General features: G+C 39.9%; 1 protein-coding gene across 1 annotated transcript; it reads left to right on the plus strand.

The window, feature by feature from the left end:
* Nucleotides 1–4,514: 4,514 nt before the first annotated feature.
* Nucleotides 4,515–20,712, plus strand: grhl2b (grainyhead-like transcription factor 2b; the record flags this gene model as incomplete). Its single annotated transcript, XM_079232445.1, has 16 exons — nt 4,515–4,534; nt 6,263–6,452; nt 7,108–7,175; nt 7,824–8,193; nt 9,095–9,153; nt 9,291–9,447; nt 9,929–10,040; nt 13,292–13,386; nt 15,264–15,422; nt 16,517–16,574; nt 16,854–16,993; nt 18,279–18,316; nt 18,496–18,587; nt 19,304–19,389; nt 19,475–19,539; nt 19,628–20,712. The coding sequence occupies 16 exons, from the start codon at nt 4,515–4,517 to the stop codon at nt 19,740–19,742; spliced, it is 1,824 nt and encodes a 607-aa protein (XP_079088571.1). The 3' UTR covers nt 19,743–20,712.
* Nucleotides 20,713–22,060: the final 1,348 nt, after the last annotated feature.

Here is a 22,060-nt window from a genome sequence, read left to right on the forward strand (position 1 = left end):
TTGAGTGGAATGTATCTGTTCCCTGGTTCATTAAAACTGACCCTCAGATGCCCCGAGACATCACATCCAAGATGGAAAACCATGCCTTCAGGGGTAAAGATAAAAAAGTAAATGTCTTACCTCGACCCACACATCCACTTCTACACGCAGAGTGCAGCTGAAGGAGAGGCGAGGTCTGGGGTCGGGCCGCCGTAAGCCGGTCAGACAGACACTGATTGTGAAGGTGGTGACAGCACACTAACCCCATAACAGCAGCAGCTCTGAAGCAACTGTAGGTCGTGAATTGAGTCGACAGCATTGGATCAAATGTCAGTGTTTAACACATGTCACGGCATTTATGATTTATGAGACAGTCCTTGGTTGGTAGTGCTGAGCAGAATATGTTTAACCATACATACGATACATATTTGATGCATACTGTCATTGTAAAGGAAGGAAGGCTCACTAAATTATGTAAGCAAGGGCTGAAAAACAAATACTCATGTCAGTTGTATTAGACTCTGCCAAAAAAAATTATAAAGTTTTGTTGGATATCCTGAACAATATGCATTTGTTGCCCCTCTTGAGTTATGAGCAGATCAACCGAAAACAGATGTTTGTATATGGCTGTCCATTGTGTGTATGTTTCTTCTCAGATCTTTTCAGATGAAGAATTTGTCGAGCCCTGAAGTATTAGCTTTGTGTCAAATGAATATATGTATATATATATATATATATATATATATATATATATATATATATATATATATATATATATATATATATATATATATATATATATATACATATATATATATATACATATATATATATACATATATATATATATATATATGTATATATATATATATGTATTATCCCTCTTATCACCTCTCATATGTTGTTTGGGACCCTTTGGGATGGGTCCTAAACAACTGCTCTGAAATGTATTTAAAGAAGTTAATATTTACCTGTTTAAATGTACTATTCTAAGTCATCTCACCTTCCTCCCCATGTCATCCTCCTCTTCCTCCATCCCACCATGTTCTCCTCACTGCTGTCCAAGGACGACATATCCCCCCCCCCCCACAACTCTCTGTCTGTCTCAGCTGTGAGTATCTGTGCTCAAACAGGTAGACTCTGACACCTAATCCTGGCCAAGTCCAGACAAGCTGCTTCTCCCTGCGAAACAACTCCAGGTATGTAGGATACACCTTTCACCTCTCTCACAGAGTAGAATGCACACACACACACACACACACACACACACACACACACACACACACACACACACACACATACACACACACACACACACACACACACACACAGAGGAAGGTATTCTGTGGCTCTCAGCCCATGACTTTTCTGTCTTGCTCATGCCTGCTTGTGGCAGCTTGTACAGTAAGTAGCCTTCACACTATTCCAGATGTCATACATGGCAGACATTCCAGCTGCAGGGAGTCCTGTAGGGAACGGTACAGATAGGAGAAATGCAACGCACAACCATTATCTTGATTAAGTCAAGCAAAACTTCTCTCACTACTTCTCAGTTAGATTTCTGAGTAGTTAATGATTCATATGTAAACAGATTTTAAGACAACTGGCCCTGGAAAGAGGCATTTAAAGCCCCCACCCCATAGCCACGTTGTTTGCAGTGGTTTTGTTTCTCTTTTTGGTAGTTTTACATCTCTTTGTGTTCATGTTCTGTCTCTTTCTGGCGGTTGTACATGTCTTTGTAATTGTTTTGCATCTGTTTTGTCGTTGTTTTTCCTCTATTTATAGTCGTTGTAATTCTCTTTATAGTTGTTTACGCTTCTTTGTAGTCGTTCTGTGTCTCTTTGTGGTAATTCTTTGTCTCTTAATATCATTTTGTCATTTTGTTGTTGTTTTTCTACATTGTATTTATTGGGTTTGCCGACAAATAATATGTAACAGTAAACCACCAAATTTCAAATCAGGCTTTAAGTAACAAAACAGAAGATTTAAAGACAGAAACAAAACACCTGTACCAGAAAGTAAACAAAACAAGACTTGTATAAAATACATCATTTACAGACCCAAGTGCTCACAGGGCCGATGCTCGGTAGCCCATTCAGTAATCCACCCATGTAAAGGTGTTGATAAAGTTAGATATAAATAGTGTGGGATGCATCAGCTATTCATCATATTTCTCCCCTATTTTAAATGTTTTTTTGTCTCTCCTACTCTGTTGTCATTCTGTTGTTCATCTCTGTCTACAGTGTGTTGTTTGAAGAAAAGGACTCAGCCTGTATTTATCTAGCCGTTCAATTCAAACACATACAGAGAGAGCTCAGCAAAGGCCCAGGTGCTCTGTAAAACAAATGAGACAAGGGAGGAAAGCAGTGATCATCCGCAGCACACGCAAACACATGCTCGCCCTTCACACACATGCAAACCCCCCCCCCCCACACACACACACACACACACACACAACTCCACTGACGGTTTAACTGAATCTGAAAGCTAATTTTTAGATTTCCATGTGAGATTGCCTGAAGGCATTCATAAGCAAAAGGTTGTTTTTTTTGTCATGCAAACACCTTCATAGGACATCAAACCAGTTTGCCAGTTGCTTCCCAACCGTTTCTGAAAATCTATCTGAGAGTTTATCTGTTCTGTATTATGTGGAAGAAGTTCTGAGATCTTATACAGCTGGAAATGTTTTGGACCAAACAGTGAATTGTTTCCCTTTGAAATGTAGCTGAATAGACCAGAGGCAGAGGAGTACTTGGCTTATTTTAAGTACTACCATAAAAAAAACACACCATCACAAGTAGTATACTTGCATTCAAACTGCTTAACTAAAAGTACAATCAAATCTTAATCTCTAAAAATATCACTGTAAAATCTTAATCTGAAAAGTAACTACCTGCAGCTGTAAAACAAATATAGAATTAAAAAAGATTTGCCTCTGAAGTGTAGTGGTGTAGAAAGCAGCACAACAATGAAATGCTCAAGAAAAGTACCTAACATACTGTATATACTAAGTACTACTACTACTACTACTTATTACTTTCCACCACTAAAAATGCATCTGTATTTAAATGATATGAAGATGAAAAAGTATTGATCTCATCAACAATCAATACTATCCATACCAATATGAGACATTGTACATTATCTACCAAACTTCAACTATTAATAATGTACAGCATTTAGGGACACCATATTTTGATCATCAACTTTTTAGTCGAAAGGTTCTTATTCTAATTCACATTTTGTTTTCAAGGTTTTCATTATTTCATTACTTAGTGTTGTTATTTAGTTTGATTTGTGTTTTATGTGGGAATTAACATTGGGATGAATAAAACCATATAAAACAAGAGGAGTATTTAGGGGTAGCCCCCACACACACACACACACACACACACACACACACACACACACACACACACACACACACACACACACACATTGTTTGCTCTGGCAGGTTAATCCCACATATAGGATCCCTTCATACAATGGCTTCATTAAGGGACTATAGCATTGTGTCAGGTAATGACTCCTCCCTGCCTTCTGTCTGCTCTGAGATTACCTGAGACACAGGCACGTCATTATGAGGTCAAATCAGTGACGGTGGGACTAAAAGAAAACCTATGGATGTTTAACCGAATTGTTTTTACGCTACTTTCTGGAATAGTTCAATTCAATTCAGTTTATTTTATGTAGCCCAACATCACAAATGCAAGTTTGCCTCGGAGGGCTTAACAACCTGTACACATAACATCCCTGTCCTGGGACCTCACATCGGATCAGGAAAAACTCCCCCAAATAAAGATAGTAAAAATCCTTTCACAGGGAAAAAAAGGGAAGAAACTTGAGGGAGAGCAACAGAGGAGGATCCCTCTCCCCGGAATAGTATCATATCTATTAGCAGACAAGTTAATGCAACAGTTTAATCCTCGTAATTGTCTGAGTTTATAGGCTATCTGACATCATGGTGCCTTCAATGCCGTCTTTTTGTTTGCTTGCAGGTGAGGTGGGTCTCTGCCCGCCTCTCTGACCCACCGGCCAATCCCAGCCCAGTTCATTCTGCAGCAGCCAATCAACGTACGACTCGCCCTCGCCTTCAATTCTTTTTTTACAGTGAAAGAATTCCAGCCAAAATTGACCCGCTGACATTAAAGCAAGCCAGGTCAAATATTGTAATGCATGGCAGGATGTGTGGACATGTGTTATAATCTGCGTACAAATTGAACATGAGACAAGCAGCGCAAATGGCTGCTTGTGAACAAAAGCGGCTTTACCTGCCAGGTGGAGCGGAGGTGAGAAGTGAGGAGAGAGAGAGATAGAGAAAGAGAAAGAGAGAACGAGAGAGAGAGAGAGAGAGAGAGAGAGAGAGAGAGAGAGAGAGAGAAGGGTGGGTGGGTGGGGGGGGGGGAGAGAGAAAAGAAGCTGGGCGAGAAAAGTCGATTTACCTGTAGCCCAACTTCTGGCAACTCACTCATTCTATTACCTGCTCCGACTTGAAAGTCCAGTTTCACAAGGAAGCATCGTAGAGGAAGCGAAATATGTCACAGGAGACAGACAAGTAAGTGATCGAGCCGGCGGTGAGGAACTCTGATGATTTCAACTTGAAGGGAAAAGTTTTCTACTATCGGCTTATTAAAGAAAACACTTATTTTTAAATTCGGGCTTAGGTTATGTCTCAGGAGAAAGATAAGCTCACTTTGTGGTTGTATTACTTTCGGGTATCTTTGTCAAATATTTAGCTATTTTCTTTGGAGGAAACCAATAAACTTGGCGCTGTGGATTTCATTAGTGCGGAATTCGCCATTTTTGACTGATAGACGACAAAACCCTTAAAGTGCCAAGTCTGTATTTGGAGGTCTTTTACTGAAAATAAGAGTTTTAGCGCTGCGTCTGCATTGCGTTGTAATGTCTCCAGTGCGCGGTGCTGGATCTGCGGGAGGACAGTTTGGGCCTACTGGGTTGTTTTGACTTTATTTATATTAAAGAAGTATAACCTTTGTGCTTAAGCTATTTCCACGACAACCATACAAGCCTTAAACTTTCTGAGTACTTTCTCAATATTTTCTACTCAATCACATTCTTAATATCGTCTTAAATATCATAAATAGCAGTGGAGGCCTTGGCTGACAGAAGTCTCCAAAAGTTGCAGAGGTTCTGATATAGTTTTAGTTTGCCTCAATAATATAGCTTTACTGTTATTTACAGTTATACATGGTAATAACTGTATTAATATTAATAGTCTACTATTATAAATATTACTATTGTCACTGAAATGGTTCAAATCAGGATGTTTGTGATCTATTATTATTATTATCATGGTGTATTCAAAGCAACTAAATGTCTCTTAGTGTAACTACAGTGATGCTGTTTCATGCATCCTGCACCAGCCACTATTATGATCCACAGTAACAATATTTATTCAGATCCACCAGAGTAGAGTTGTTCAAATCATAAACATCCCCTTCTGTCTTTGGCCTTTTTATACCTGCTTACGTTCTCTACCTGCAGACGTTGGTTGCCCTGGAGAAGTTGTCTTGGATTTGTAGGTCAATATAAAAAAAATCAAACATCTACCTGCCTTTTTTCCACTATTACACTTTTTTTTCCATAAAGGTTAGCATCAGTGTGACATCACAGATTAAAGGCGGGATACATGAGTTTGTTTTATTGGGCAGACAGGAGTTAATTTCAATTAGATAAATCATAACAGTAATTATACAAATTAGTTATGTGGTGTTGAAAATGAGCTGTTCATTTCACTGCTAACACTATTCCCTGATTAATATTTCCTGGTTTGATTCAAGCAAACTGAATGATGAATGCACAGGAACAGAGCAAGTGTGAGGCTTATAAATGACTACTCCCAAGACTCTTCTGGAAGGTGTGACATACTGATACCGTTCATAGTACAACAAGTGCAAGTTGACACATTCAGAGCCCTCAAAAATTCAGAGATGTTGTGACAACACTGTGTGTTTAACTGGTCTGTGATCTTGACTTAAGTGGGCCTTTAGAGTGGAGAGACAAACCCACGTAAACACACAAGACAGGCATGAAAAGGGCTATAGTGTGAACTTTTCACTATCAGTTTATCTATTAATTTTTTTAAAATGACTTATTTGATGTAGAAAAATGCCCAAAATAAGGACAGATTACCTTTTTGTTCAAAATTTGAAAGCAGAGGAAGGAAAGCACATGTTGGCATAATTATGTGAAACTAAAACCAGCAGATTGATTTATCTAATCTACATCCACTGGAATTAACATGTTTCTGCATGTCTCCCAGTAAGCGTCTGGTAGTGGTGGTCCCCAACGAGAGCTCCTACCCTGCAGTGCGACGGGCCTACACCAGCGAGGACGAGGCATGGAGGTCGTACCTGGAGAACCCGCTGACCGCCGCCACCAAGGCCATGATGAGCATCAACGGGGACGAGGACAGCGCCAACGCCCTGGGCCTGCTCTACGACTACTACAAGGTCTGGAGGGAGGGGTTGATGCTTTTCTTCGTCTTGTATGATAACAAAACTGAATATCTTTTGGGTGTTGGAATGGTAGTCAGACGAAGGGAAAAGGGTCTTCAATGAAGCAACATTTCTACAGCTTAATTTTGACAGATTTACATGAATATGAAAGTCTGGATGCTGAAAATATGTGCATGTAGTGCATTGTACAGGGCCTTATGTTCAACAGAAAACCTTGAGGACTGCATCAAGTTTTTACAACTAACATTATTCAGCTGATGATATGTTTCATTCTTCAGAGAAAATGCTACAAGATAAATGCAAATCACAGGAAAAAAAGTGCAATCTTATATTATTTTCATCATTTCATAGCATATTATTTTAGACTTGTAGACATTTCCAAATGAAACTGACTGGTAAAAAGACGAGTTAATATGCTCCCAGCGTGATATTGATCAGTGGGCGTCCAGAAAAGGAATTCCCAGCATACTGATTATTATGAAACCACAATTCTAGAAACAGTGATAATAACAATACCTTGTGAAGAGGCCTGAAGTAAACAGACGAGAGGGATTTTCTACCGTTTCATCAAACATGACAAATGACGGAGACACTCAAGTCACTCGTCCAACACATTCTGATGACACATCATCCTTCTTTTTCCATCCAGGTGCCTAAAGAAAAGAGGCTTCTGCCAGTTCCCAAAGTCATTGAAATGCCAGAGGAACAGCATAAAAGGTCAGTGACTTTGGGTCTTTCAGTGCCTCGCTCAAGGTTGCACATGTACAGACAGAAATACAAAAATGCTAAACATGTAGCTGCTAGCAGACGATTCCCAGTAATGTGTGGAATTAAATCCTGGAGTTCGGAGTATTGGGACATGTTATAGCCGTGGTTAATACGGTTACATATAAAGCAGTTAAATATATCAGCTTTCAGTTTTATTAAGATAATTGTGATATAAAGCAAGCACTTATAGTATGCATGTGTGCACATATGAGTGAGTCTTGTTTCATTTGAAGCACTGATACTGAATGTACGGAAACATTGAAATGGAAGAAATCCAGATCTGTTTTCTGAATAGAAGAGTGGGGATGCATCGTTACATTTCTGTTGTTGTGTTTACATAAGGTGTCACTCAGCACAACTTATTGTGAGTATCCTTTAAGCCTAGAACAAACATGTTGGAAGCATTTATTTACCTCAAGAAGTAGTTTACCAACTGTTTTCCCTCCCCAGTTGTTCATATTGCTGTGCTCAGCGGTTTTTTATAGCCTAACAAAGCACACAATTCATCTGAAGTTCAAAATACTGTACAGCCATTCCGAAAAGATGAGACGTGCAGAAATACATCCAACGTGGTGTGTCATCCATGTTTTTGTTCAGGTCTGAATTGCAGAGCAACCCCAACAGCCACAGCGAGGCGGAGCCGGTGGACAACCGTGTTCAAGTCCTCAAATCTGTTCCCGTCAACCTGTCGCTGAACCCGGAGCACCAGGAGAACAAACGGGATCACTTCAGCAGCTTGACCGACGTGTCAGGGGATGGAGGGTCGCCGGCGGCGGTGAAGGCCGAGGCGTACGCGCCCGTCTTCATGACGGGAGCGGGGCTCCACTACAGGGTGGAGGGAGAAGAGCCGTCCAGGGTGATCTACGAACAGAGTCCGTACGAGGTGACCACCGTCAGTCACAGCTCGTATGTGAAAGAAGACCAGCAGAGTCCGCCTGACAGCCCGTATGAAGAGGAGAGAGACGGGGTGAGAGACAGATGCTGCTATTACAGGAAACTCACCTGAGAAGGGGGGTTCCTAACCTGGTGGGGTCGCAAGGTTATTAGTTTGAAATGGAGAATTCAAAACATATTTCATCTAAGTTTTCTCTAATTACAACTCTTTTTTGCTTCTTTTTCTTGAGACTGAACCGGTCGACCCTTTCAAACAGATGTGACTCATTATCTTAACTGATCATGACTCATAGACATATTTAACCCACGCCACGGGGTCACATGTAGACAATTCTACATTTTAAGGGGACAAAAGCCAAAAAGGTTGTGTACAACTGCCCTTAAGCAGTATAACTGTTGGACATGTCTGTTATTTGTAGGTCTAATCAGTTGATGGTGTAGATATTATAGATATTTTAGCAAACATCAATTTTGATGCTCCCGTAGAGACCCCAAAAACAAGATAATTTACTAGATACTGGAAAAGCACTGTTCTGCTCTTATTCTATTAGTATTATATCTACAAACTGCCGCTGAAAGAATGACCAGGCACACACTGGGCGTTGTTGAAATACACTATGGAAAATATAGCTAGGCCCAAGAAATAGAGAAACATTGCAGCACTAGAAGATCGAGTGTCACACGCTGAAGATCTAGAGAGAGCATGCAACGGTGGAGTTGTTGTGTAATGGAATGTACGTGAAGAAAGATAGATGTTTAAATAGGATTCACTGAGAGTCCAAAGGTTCAATAACTGAACAAGAAACTACAAGTGGTTGTTGAATTTGTTCCGTTTGCTTGAAATTCCGATTTCTCATTGCGACGATACAGTTTTTGTTTACAGCATTGTTTAACCAGTTCCTCCCAGCCTAAATTAACTTGCCATTCTGCCCATATAATTTCCTCTTTCTTTATGTTTCAAGCGTTCTCAACAGAAGTACAACACACCTTCCTCTCTGGCTACCGATGACTTCTTATTTCACCAAGAGGGAATGTAAGTCACTCAGAATGCAACCACAGCTAAATTATCTGGAAATGTGTCAGTGTGAATATTCAAATATTGAACCCCAAACTCAATCCCACCTTGTTATATCTAATCGCATATTATTCTTTCTGTGTGTGTGTTTGCAGTGACAGCTTCCAGTACACGCTGGACGCCACTCGCTCGCTGCGTCAGAAGCAGGGTGAGGGGCCGATGACCTACCTGAACAAAGGCCAGTTCTACGCTGTGACGCTCAACGAGCTGAGTGCCAACAAACGCCTCCGTCACCCCATCAGCAAAGTTCGGGTGAGGCTTTTTAAAATGATATATAAAGTTATCCCTCTTATTCTTATTTTGATTAATATTAACCACGCAAAACACCAAGATACATTTTTGTTTTATAAATGAAATCTACCTATGACCAAGATGCTTGTTTGTCAAATACTTATTTCTAATGTGAGCGGCGACTCAGCTCTACAAAGCATTTGAGCATCTTTCATAGTTTCGGATTTAAGGACTCCAACTTAGCTTGTAGTAGGCAGCTTTTTCCCATGAACACGTCCTGCTCAGCACCACACAGTAGACAGGCAAAACACTATCTGTTGAACATTGTGGAGCATTTAGCAGCTAAAGAGCCAGGTTATCCCTCAGGTGTTGGTCGAGACCAAAAACAAAGTTACAAGAAAGTGAATATTGGACTTACTTTCCTTAAATATATACATGTGAGGTTAACACCCCAAACACAGGCACTGTTTCAGTTGAATCATAAAACATTGTTCCCTCTCAGAGTGTGATCATGGTGGTGTTCAGTGAAGACAAGAACCGAGACGAGCAGCTGAAGTACTGGAAGTACTGGCACTCCCGGCAGCACACAGCCAAACAGAGAGTCTTAGACATCGGTAAGTCTTTCTTCTTACTCCTTCCAAGACTTTCTCTGTGTTCATATGGGAACAACAGCAAATTCTTGAATGAATCAATACAACCGAAAGACAATGACAGATTTATGTTATTGCAAAAGCTGGAATGCACTTAGCTAATAAGCAAGGCAAGCCTCCACCCAACTGTCTGCCTCAAGCCGTTCAGCTGTCCACGTTCATCCTCCATCAGACAGGAGGCTGGGCTGCCCTACACACACACACACACACACACACACACGCACACACACACACACACACACACACACACACACACACACACACACACACACACACACACACACACACACACACACACACACCTGAATCTCTTAATGTCTAGGTGTTGCTGAGACATAAATCCTCTAATCTCCTCGACATTGCTTGAGAGATTGAGTAAAACACTGATTTGAGAAAAAAACTTGGTAATCCAAAACTCGTGACACATTTGGTCTCTCTAGCAGCATTTCCTACAATTGTGCGCTGCCTCATATTGTATCTTACAACTTTTGACTTTTAGCCTGCAGGCATTTTTTCAGTTGAATTAGAACCAAGCATTTTACGCCTTGTTGAATGAGTGTGTGTGTGTGTGAGAAGCTTGTAGGCGTTTTGCGTTTAACAAGCGTGGGCCTGCTAACCAGGCAGAGACTGAGAGGTATGTGCTGGGTGGATGGAAGACACACGCACACACACACACAAACACACACACACACACACACACACACACACACACACACACACACACACACACACACACATACCTATACACAGCTTGTTGGGACAGGGGGAGGAATGCTCGCCGCAGTGTTACCTTGGCTGGTTTTGGTCTGTTGAAGGTAATTCTTGCCCAATTTAGATCTTCCTCTTAATTCCTGTATTTATGTGAACCAAGACAAATCGTAATCAGCCTACAATTCACACGTACAGTACCTTTATATCGACCAGAAACTGTTGTTACCAACATGGGCGCCACAGGATAGATTTAAGCAGTTGTGAGATGATTATCGTTGTAGGGAATAAGAAAAAAACAAAATATAGCTGCTCAAAATTAAGTTTTGAACACATTTTTCTTTTACTGAATACTGAGCAGGAAAAATCACTCTTTGATGGACACCCTTGGCCACAAATAGGCATTGCTATGTAGGAGAATAGTTGGATATTTTAGGCTTTGCTTTCTTGTCGAGAGTGAGATGAGAAGATTGATACGACTCTCATATCTCTCCGTTAGATATGAAGCTACAGCCAGCAGCCGGTTAGCTTAGCATAGCATAGCATAAAGACTGGAAACAGGGGAAAACTGCTAGCCTTGCCCTATCTCACTAATGAACACAATCACAAGAAATAGTCCCGAATAAGACCACACATTTTTATATTTTGTTTTTAGTACAAATTAGATGCAACGTGTTATTTTGTGAGCTTTAGAGTTGCTGCTAGCCAGATTTCAGCTATCGTTGGAGTCAAGATAGCCGTTTTGTTTCCAGTCTTTACGGCAATCTAAGCTTATTGTAAAGACAGGAGAGTGGTTTCAATCTTCCCATCTAACTCTTAGCAAAAAAACAAACAACTATTTCCAAATTTCCCAAAATGTCAACCGTTATTCTAAAAGTTGCATAATATGTTTGTACTAAATGTTTTTAGTTTCCCAATAAATGCAATAAGTTGACTGATAGTTGTTTTGCTGCTAAAAAGCATCTTAGTGTAATTATTTAAACGTGTTTTAAAGTTGCCAGTAGATCTTGTTAAGAGGAAGTGTTTTTTCTTTTTCAGCATGATTACCTTTAGCATCCTGTCCATCTTAATAAGTCTGTATTTCTTTGTGTGTATAGCTATACATAGAAAAATGTGCATCTAGAGCTTGAGCAGCAGGGCTGAAGTACTTCTCTGTCACATGTTTGTGTACACACAGATACCGATCTGCTTATTTAAATGTACACACGCATTCAACACGCTGTACAAACATAGTTCCCCAAAACGGATTGCAAACGAGGAGGCTGAAAAACCACTTCAAATAAAACTTCTGATTATTTTCATTATTGATTAATCTCTGACATATTTACATCGTTTCAGTCCAAACCACAAAGATAATCAGTTTAAGATCATTAAAGACATTTGGCATTTTAATGAGTCCCACAGCGGGGACATTTAAAATCAACTATCACAACTGCCAATTACTTTTCTTTTACAAAATACGAATCGCTCATTTAACTAGTCATCTCAGGCCTAATTAATATAATGTACTATTGTTTAGTGCATGATTATGAGTCTCAAACAGCTCAGTAGGTCAAATGACAGACCGCTCCACCCTGCTCCGCTCAATGCCGCCTGTAACCTGAAGCTGTCCAGAGAGCTGATTTGAATAGCGGTGGAGGTGGGGGAGGGGGTCATCGTGCTCTGGGCCGCGTCACAGAAGGGATCATTTGAATGAGGCTATTTAACGGGGCATGTTGGCAGATAGGCATGTTGCCGCCTGCCCTGCTGCTCTGTGCACCTGCTAAATGACTAGTGTGTCGCTGTAACGGCGGTTATTATGATGATGGAAGAGGTCGGAGGTCGGAGGTCACTGAGCAGAGGGGGATGCTCTGAGGTGTGACCAGCAGAAATGTTGCAGGATGAGCTGCTTCTCCAAAGAAATTCTGCCTGAATCATTCTATCTGCGTCTCTTATACAGATCGATTATATTCTATCTTAAACCCAATCCCAGGTGCTCGTCCTTCTCTCAATACGTCCACTTTCCTACCAAATCCAATCTTGTTTGTTCCTACTGAAGACTTAATTAATATACCTTTTTTTTTACATTCATATGAGCTTTTTCCACAGCATACCAGCTTACTCAACGTCTCACATTTGTAGTACCTCTAGTATGTGGTTCCACAAGTTAACAATAGCCAGCCGATGTGCTCACCTGACTGGCTTTTAATATGGCTCTCACAGCCAGATAGCCTCTTGTGTTTCCTCCCGCGGCCTTTGAAGCATTTGAGAGTTTGTTTGCTAAGCAGATAAGGTTTTATCTTGTAAAATTGAAGCGTGCCATTTGATTGCTTATCTAAAAAAACAATAGCTACCTATACTTTTGTCTTTTATTGACCAATTAATGCTGTCTGTGGAGGTTTCTTCAGAGGGTAGATATGATGTTTGGTTAGGTTTTTTACACATCAGCTAAATTAAATTTGAAGAAGTTATATTTGAAAGGTTGTTTTTACTGCAGAAATAAACCATCCCTCTGTTTGTCCTCACAGCTGATTACAAGGAGAGCTTCAACACAATCGGCAACATTGAAGAAATCGCCTACAACGCCATCTCTTTCACCTGGGACGTGAATGAAGAGGCCAAGGTATAAAAAAAACAAATATTACAGTTGTTTTGCTCGACGTAAATGTCTCTATAATTTGAAGAGAAACCGGTCTTCTATATTTACACTAGCTGAAGGCTTGTTGTAGACGTAAAAGAAAAAAGCAGCGAGACAGGTTTTTTTGTGCTGATTCATGTGTTGGCAAACAAATGCACTCGCTTGAGAAATTGCTGTGATGCAAGCACCTCGACTGCAGACACCACACACACTCGGGAGCTCACTTAGAAAAACGATGACTTAAATCATCCTCATTTTGTTTTAATATAAGAATTAAAAGCCTAAAGAGGTTCCTTTGTGCCTGTTGGTATGTTTTCTGCTGTCGGCCAAGCTGATAGGCAGTGTTGTATACTTTTGCTCTGTTTGCCTTCTTTGTCTTTGTGATGCTCACTCCTTTGAAGCCACTCCTTAAGTGGAGCTCCGTCACTGTTTAACTCCAGAGGCCCCCAAGGGCCAATACACATGAATCCCGGTCCCCGCCCTCTGTTGTTTGTTTTGCCCTCATTTCTGTGTGAATGTGATCGACTGTGTGTGTGTGTGTGTGTGTGTGTGTGTGTGTGTGTGGCTCGTCTATTGTAATAGCAGCCTGTGAACAAAGACGTTGCTATGGTGGAAATCCAAGCACACTTCTCTAAGCCAATATTGACTCTCTCTCTCTCTCTCTCTCTCTCTCTTTCTCTCTCTCTCTCTCTCTCTCTCTCTCTGCTTCTATCCATCTCTGTCTCTCAATCCGTGTGACTCATTTAGCGTAAATATATATATTTGCTTCAGTGCAGTAACAGGTGTAATGCTCAGGTAGTTTAATGCGCAGGCCTCAACTGTTGTAGGTCTAAAAAGGACAGAATTGTTCCAAATGTCTTCAGCAATTTATATTCAGGAAAGTCAAGTTTGTTTTACATGTAGACCAAATAAAAACGTTCGAGTGCCTATTTTATGTCTCAGGGAAAGTAGGAAACAAGTTATTTATACCTGGAAAGTAAGTAAATAGGAGTATCCGGTTTGTCAGGACAATAAACAAAGAAGGAACATTAATATAATATAATATATACATATAACCTTGTTTTTGTATGTGGTCTAGACAGCTACACAGAGCTGAGAATATAAAGTTAAAGTTCTGTGCTTCATGTATATATTTTATTTATTTATTATTCGTGCCTTTATGTCAGAGCAGAAAGTTGAGAGGTGTCAGAAAATGAGGAGAGCAAGGAGCTCAATCAAATATGGAGAAAGAAGATTTTGCTTTCAGTCACAAGGCCTTCATAAAATACATAGAAAACCGCAGATAATACACAAATAGATGCAGAAATACAACACTTTTATGTCACAGCGTCTCACTAATCCAGTGTGCTATGTAACCATGCAGTTACATGTAGTTTTGATGTCTATCTACAGGGATTTTAAGATATCTGAAACTTCTGGTGCAAAACAAACACAACAGAGGTGAAAGGAATTTTGTTTGTGTAAAAAAAAACAAATACATTTGAAACTCCCAGCAGCCACAATGTCTCTCCAGAAACACTCTGTCTTTGGGAAAAACTAAAGTTTTTGAATTACAGACTTTAAAGTCTCTTAGTGAGAGAGCCAACTCGTGTTTTATAAATAAAAAGCTCAAAGATATTGCAAAATGTCCACATAGATGCTGTTTTTTCATTTTGTGTCCAGGGCTATGCTGTTCATTTTCACCTGTCAATATTTGAGTTTGTAGTTGTGGATGTTTTGGTGGGTTACATTGTGTTAAAAAGAATGAAAACATTCCTCTAGAGAAATAGCTGAAGAAAAAAATATTATTAATTTGTCATTTATTGTAAGTTTAAATTGAAGTAAAACCCTCTTCCTTCTCCCTCCTTTGTGAACTCTGACAGATCTTCATCACGGTCAACTGTCTGAGTACAGACTTCTCCTCTCAGAAGGGGGTGAAGGGTCTTCCTCTGATGATCCAGATCGACACATACAGCTACAACAACCGCAGCAACAAGCCGCTGCACCGGGCCTTCTCACAGATCAAGGTCTTCTGTGACAAGGTGAGAAAACACTTCCTCTTCATCAGTTATCAGGATGTCGGCTGGATTCTAGATCATTTTTCATGAAGTGTCCCAAGGCGATGTATTAAAATGACTTGTTTTATTCAAGATATTCAGTATACTAACATAATGTGACAAATAAAAGCTGTAATTGAAAGGAGGACTAAATTAATTACATAAGACAGAAAAGTTGCTCCTATGTGAAGCTTTATTAAAGAAATTATGTCCTGATCAAATTAAGCCTCCAAGTTCCATTTGAATATTAATTTTCTGTCTGTTGTCTGGATTCGTCTCGATCCAAATGATAATAATGGGTTTTAATAGAGATTGTGTTTCTTGTTTGTTTCTTCTGGACTGCCAGAAAAAAAAGAAGCAAAAAGCAGAAAAAAAAAGCAGTCCAACAATAATTGGGATAAAATATTTGAAATAAAATGATTTAGTGTCTACTATTTTATGTAATCACTCTAGTAATGCACGTAGCCCTAAAATGCAGCTTTCTCTTAATGTTTCACGGCAAACTTAAACAACTGTATTCTTGTGTGAAGGAACTGAGTAACATCCGGTTGTAAAATCTGTCACGGAGGAAGGCTACAAGTTTAAATATTGTAACTTTTATCGTTGCTGGTATTCTCTGCCAGCATCACATGATGTTACCGTCCTGCTCTCGACCATTACATGATGCATACCGTCGACCTGATTCCATCTGAATGCAGCATTACATAGTGATTCTAATATAAGTTCAGCTGTTGGGATCTTTACCAACAAGTGAGAATGCTGGAGTGTAAATGATAAAAAGAGTCAGACAGTGTTTCACTGCACTTGGTGGAGTGAGGGTGTGAAGGCATGACATCAGTCCTCCCTCTAGTGGTCTCACCTGCACAGTGAGCCTCCAGAGACATATGCAGGCTACACACACACACACACACACACACACACACACACACACACACACACACACACACACACACACACACACACACACACACACCCCATGTAATGAGCGTCTGCTCATTATGTCAGTGTGTTTAAAGGAGGCTTGTTTCATTTTCTCAAACTGATATGTTCAATATGTGTTTGTCTGTTGTTTTTCTCAGGGGGCAGAGAGGAAAATAAGGGACGAGGAAAGAAAACTGTTTCGCAAGAAGTCAAAAGGTTTGAGTTGCATGAAAAATCAGTTTGTTTGTAAAAATCTTTGGCATCAAAATCAGAGAAAATTATAGATTCAGGGTGCAATATGAGGAGCGGAGGTATGAAACGCTCTCTTGATAACATGAAATATCGGCAAATACATTACCATCTTCTGCTTTTTTAGTAATAATTGTGACTACAAGGTATTCATTTGTGTGTGTGAGCGTTGTTTCTTTTTGCTGGAAAAAATTTAATAAAAATCAATTGGCTCTTTTCTCAATCTTCTTCTTCACTGTTGTTCAGGGAAAGATGGAGGTGTAGGCGTGATAACCGCTCCCAAGAAGACCGACACCACTTACTTCAAGACCATGGGTGACTTGGAGGCTCAGCCCGTACTCTTCATCCCCGACGTTCACTTTGGAAACCTGCAGAGGGCCGGACAGGTAGGCAAACACGCCCCTTCTCTGTGCACACAAATCAAAGAACTTGTGTCCCATCAGTTGAGTTTGTCGGCTCAAAAGTAAAAAGCCACAGCTGAGTTTCTGGACGACCTGATGGCTGCATTTCAGCTCCAGATCAACACTTTTACCACCACCTCCACTTGACTATATTTCAGAGGGAATATTGAACTTTCATAAGAAACTTCCCAGATGGTTTTATTTGAATAATTGTTTGATGCCTGAAGAGGTCAAACTCACCAATATTTAACAGAAATGCAAAGATTAGAGAAAAGGTTGAAGGACTGGCATCGCACACAGACTTGTTCATTTAACAAATCTTTCTTTTTCAACAACAACATGCTGAATCAAAAGCCCAATGTTTCAATGTGTCTTCATATGGGGTCAAACCAGAGTGCTGGGTTGCAAACTACTTTTTATATATTTCCAACCGTTAGAGGGCATCCTATAGGATAATCACATCATTGGTAATCAAGTCATCATGTTTGTAAATCACCTGCATTGCCTTTCCACCTGTCCCTGTTTTATGTGTTATTGCACCATCTTATGGTTAAAATGCATCAATCCTGCCAAAAGAACAAACCAAAAATCCAATGAAATCAATTGAATTTCTGACAAATTGTTTAAAAACTAAATAATAACAGTTGACCATTAAGAGACCTCGAACACATGACGGAGAATGTGCAGTTGGACTGGGATTATATTTGGAAAGGCATAACTGGAACCCTGAAAAACCCCAACCATCAGCAGATTCACCGAACCTATTATACACCGAGAAAAAGTTTCTTAATGAAAACAATTACATCATCAATATGTAACCTTTGTACAGGAGGACTTGTGGGCACCTTCATGCACATGTTTTGGTCTTGTAAAGATGTTAATCTTTTTTGGAAAAAGGTTGTAGTTTTTTGACAAAGATCCTGAACTATGTAGTTCCATGCACTCCTGCAGTGCTGATCCTAAATAACTTTTCCGCACTTCAATTATCACAGCATCAAAAACACATCTTATTAACCGGCCTGACAGCTGCAAAGAAAATGCTGGCAATGCGTTGGAGTCCACCTCATACCCTTACGAAACCCGTTTTTTATTTGTATGATTATATGCATGTGTATCTTTTATATACATGTATGAATGAGAACTTAAGTATATTTAAGTAAATAATTCAATAGAACAAGGTCTGCCTGTCTTGGAAGAATGTATCAGTATAATTAAATAGTCTACTTTTTATTTGTACATAAAGCTAAAATACATCATTCTTAATTTGCAGGTGTTTACCTTCAACACAGAGGAGATCGAGAGAGAAGGGTGAGTGTGAATTTTTAATTAGCATTTAAATTTACATCATACAAATATGAAGTAGGTAAATGAAAGCAGGTAAACATACCGACCAGACACCTGCAGAGGAAGTGAGTGTCACCACAAATGCAAACACAATGCATATGTTAATGGATCCTGACACTTTCGTTTTTGTGTGCTTTCACCAGGAGTGTGCTGGTAAAGAGGATGTTCAGACGGTCAGATGAAGATCTGTGTCCGTCGCCTCACAAACAGATCAAAGAGGAGACACACAAGAAAGGTACATGATGGTTGCCTCTTCTTCTGCATATCGTTCTTTCTTGTGTCTCCTTTTAAAGAGGGATGTCAAAATAATACAGGCCAAGATGATGTCCTCAGACAGCAATGCAATAGTCCAAAGATATTAAATATGCAATGATGTAAAACAGAGGAAACCAGCAAACTCCTGGAAGCAAATAAATGTATCAGGAAAAGGCTTTTTAAAATGGTTGGTGATTTTCTGCTGATGAACAGCAACTGTAATAGTGTGTTGTTGTACACGGGACACACTTCCATCGTAACTGCAAAGAACTTAAATAGATACTCTTTGGTTACTGGAGATAGCTATTGATGACTACCGGGGAAAAGGCGCTTTATTACCCTGTTCTGGTTGTGCAATGATTGACGCACTTCCTTTGGGCCATAAATTGAACCTTCATTTCCCCAGATCGTATCTGGTGGCAGACAGAATTGCATCGTGAAAGCAAAGCTTATAAAGTTACCGGTCTAAACACAGATGGTGTCATTATATTACAGCCATTACATTGTGCAATAACATGTATTCCATAATGATAAGATAAACTAGTCTATTGCCACTTTAGAGAGCCTGACAGTCTGTGAAACCAGAGGCTAATATTCACATTGTTGCCTTATATTTGCTCCAGACCCAGATGCATGGATTGTATAACCTAATACTGTTGCTGACAGTTAAAGGTTTATTCTTCCTTTTCTCTGCAGTGCTGTTGTACGTAAGAAAGGAGACGGATGAGGTGTTTGACGCTCTGATGCTGAAGTCTCCCACGCTCAGAGGCCTGATGGATGCTGTGAGTGGCGCCGAGTGAGCTCAAAGGCACAATTTATTTGCTGCAGAGCACCTGTTTACAAACTGCTTTGATCTGTCAATCGTAGATATCAGAGAAGTACGGCGTGGCCACAGAGAGGATAGCCAACGTGTACAAGAAAAGTAAAAAAGGGTGAGTGAGGAAAAATATTCCAGTTTGAGGCCTTTTTGCAGCCTTACGCCAAGCATATGAAATTCAACTTGGGTGTCCTTTGTGTTAGGATCCTGGTGAACATGGACGATAACATCATCGAGCATTACTCCAACGAAGACACCTTCGTCCTCAACATCGAGAGCTACGCGGACGCCTACAAGGTCATTCTGACGGAGATCTGACCACTCGTCAGCCGACTCTCCGGACTGCAGGGTGACACCAAAGAGACGCTGTGACTGCTGGTTGGCTGAAATTTACGAGGCTGCTATTGATTGGCTGATAAGCTGACTGACAGTATTTGAGACCGTCCACTGTGGCGTATGTCAGACGCTCCGAGGTCAACGTCGACAGCCCTCGTCCCTCTCTGACAATGTGCAGGCCCTTAAGGACTTCATGAAGCAAGTCGTATTTTCTGTGGCCGAAGACGACGGCCCCAATAAAAAAAGGACATAATAAAAATTCTGATGAACTGGTTATATTTACTTCCTGTAGTAGTAGTCGTCCCCTATGCCGTGATGTGAAAGGATGGAGTACAGATCAGTGCCCTACACTTTTGCTGAATGTTTTTATCGTGTATAAAAAACAAGTTCTACTTTTCTGTACAGTCTTGTGTTTTTGCCAAATAACACAAAATGCCTGATGTACTGTATGTAGCTGGAATTAGTTGGTCCAAATGAACTTAGCTTCTTTGCATGCCAGCCTTTGTTTTTGTTAGTTGTGTTAATATTTATTAATGACAATGTTTTGCATTTCTTAACCCTTGTGTTGTCTTGGGGTCAAAATGACCCATCAACACACATACATATACACTCGTACACGGGTCATTTTGACCCCAAGACAACACAAGGGTTAAGTATTTTATCCCAGGATTTCAAGTACTTTACATTTCAGTGACTGTTTATAGTCCCCCTCTCTCTCAAAGTACGCACGTTTTTAAACGGTTTCTCTATATTTTTCAGCCATGTTCCTACGACTAACATGTCAACAAATAGCCAAAGTGTCTCTTTGTAGGACCTAACATAAGATGGTAATGATTTAAAAACACTGTTCAGTTCTGTCCGGTGACAAATGGCACTTGGCTGTATTCAAAAATGAATAAAGGTTTGAACATAGATTGTCATTTTTGATTAAAACATGACTTGAGTAACTGTCCTTAAGGTACCGGGTTCTTTTAACTAAATGTGAACGTACACAATTGCAACTGAAGGTAAGTATGTATATTGAAACAATGAAGATGACAAAATGAGAGTTGAAGTTTCCATGCTGGCAGACACACTTAAACAAATAGAAGTTGTAATTTCTTAATTTTTTGTGTTTTAATGCAACTTCACTTCACCAAATCACATGAACTCCACTGGGTTACTGCTGTACTCTGCTGTGCTAGGATAAATTACTTACTTTTGAGCCAAATTTGCTCGTTTCTTTTCTTCCCTATGAGATTCAGCTTCCGTCCCATTGGCTATGTGGGTCATCAAACTAAATTATTACGATTTATCGAATTTTACTTTTTTCAATTAGAAAAAGAGCTACGTTCATTTAGCTTCAGCAGGCTAAGTTGGTGGCTATCTCTCCAGCTAGCTTTAGTGTTAGCTCTCTTGCTTTATCAGTCTAGTCTGTGGCAGGGCTGTGCTTAGTTTAGCTTTGTTTCATAGAAGCTATCGTTACAAACAACAAACATTTATCATCTGGAAACCATGACATTTATTGGCAATCCATCCAAAATTCTTTCAGTCCCGACCAAAGTGGTCCAAAAGCCAAACCGACATTACCATCGCTTGAGTCACGCAGTTGTCATGGCCGTTTGTCTTAATTATTTTGACATGGTGTACAGTGTAATAGAGGACAATAAGCCATTTTCCCATTTTGTATTTATTGTAATAACAAAATGGATATTCTACAACACAGAACACATAATGCAATACAAAACCTACAAAATGATACAGCAACAAAGTTCTTTGTTCGACAGGTAACAACTGTACAGTACAAATGGATACAATACCGTTTTTCTTTTATTTACTTAATCTATATTTGGCACTTGACCACAAGATGCTATTGAAGTGAAATGTGGGACTGACGTACCTGATCACAGACTTGAAATGTGCAGAGAATTTATCACAACTATTTGTTTTCCCCCAAAGTCATCACTCATCCGCTTGTGAAGACTACTGCACCTCGTGGTGCTTTCAGACCGGCAGGTAGAGGCATGCGAACATGAAGCAGAATGGAAGCAGTAAAACGCTATCAGTAAATTGTACAAAACAGTGAGGTTTGGTGGATACTGCCGTTACTCGCTAGTGTAACAGTGTTCTGTTAGTGGTTTGTTAATATATCTCTAATCTCCATCGTCACAGTAGTGCTCGAATTGTCTACAATTATATTCGTATTCCAAATGTGGTGCACATTAAAGAGATGTAAAGTCACAATTACACAAAACTTGACATTTGCAGATGCTACTGTTGCACTGTTTACGCAGGAAAAACGTAATGACTGCCAATGTTAA

Source organism: Taurulus bubalis (genome assembly GCF_910589615.1).
Source record: "Taurulus bubalis genome assembly, chromosome: 16".
In the NCBI taxonomy this organism is placed as follows: Eukaryota; Metazoa; Chordata; class Actinopteri; order Perciformes; family Cottidae; genus Taurulus; species Taurulus bubalis.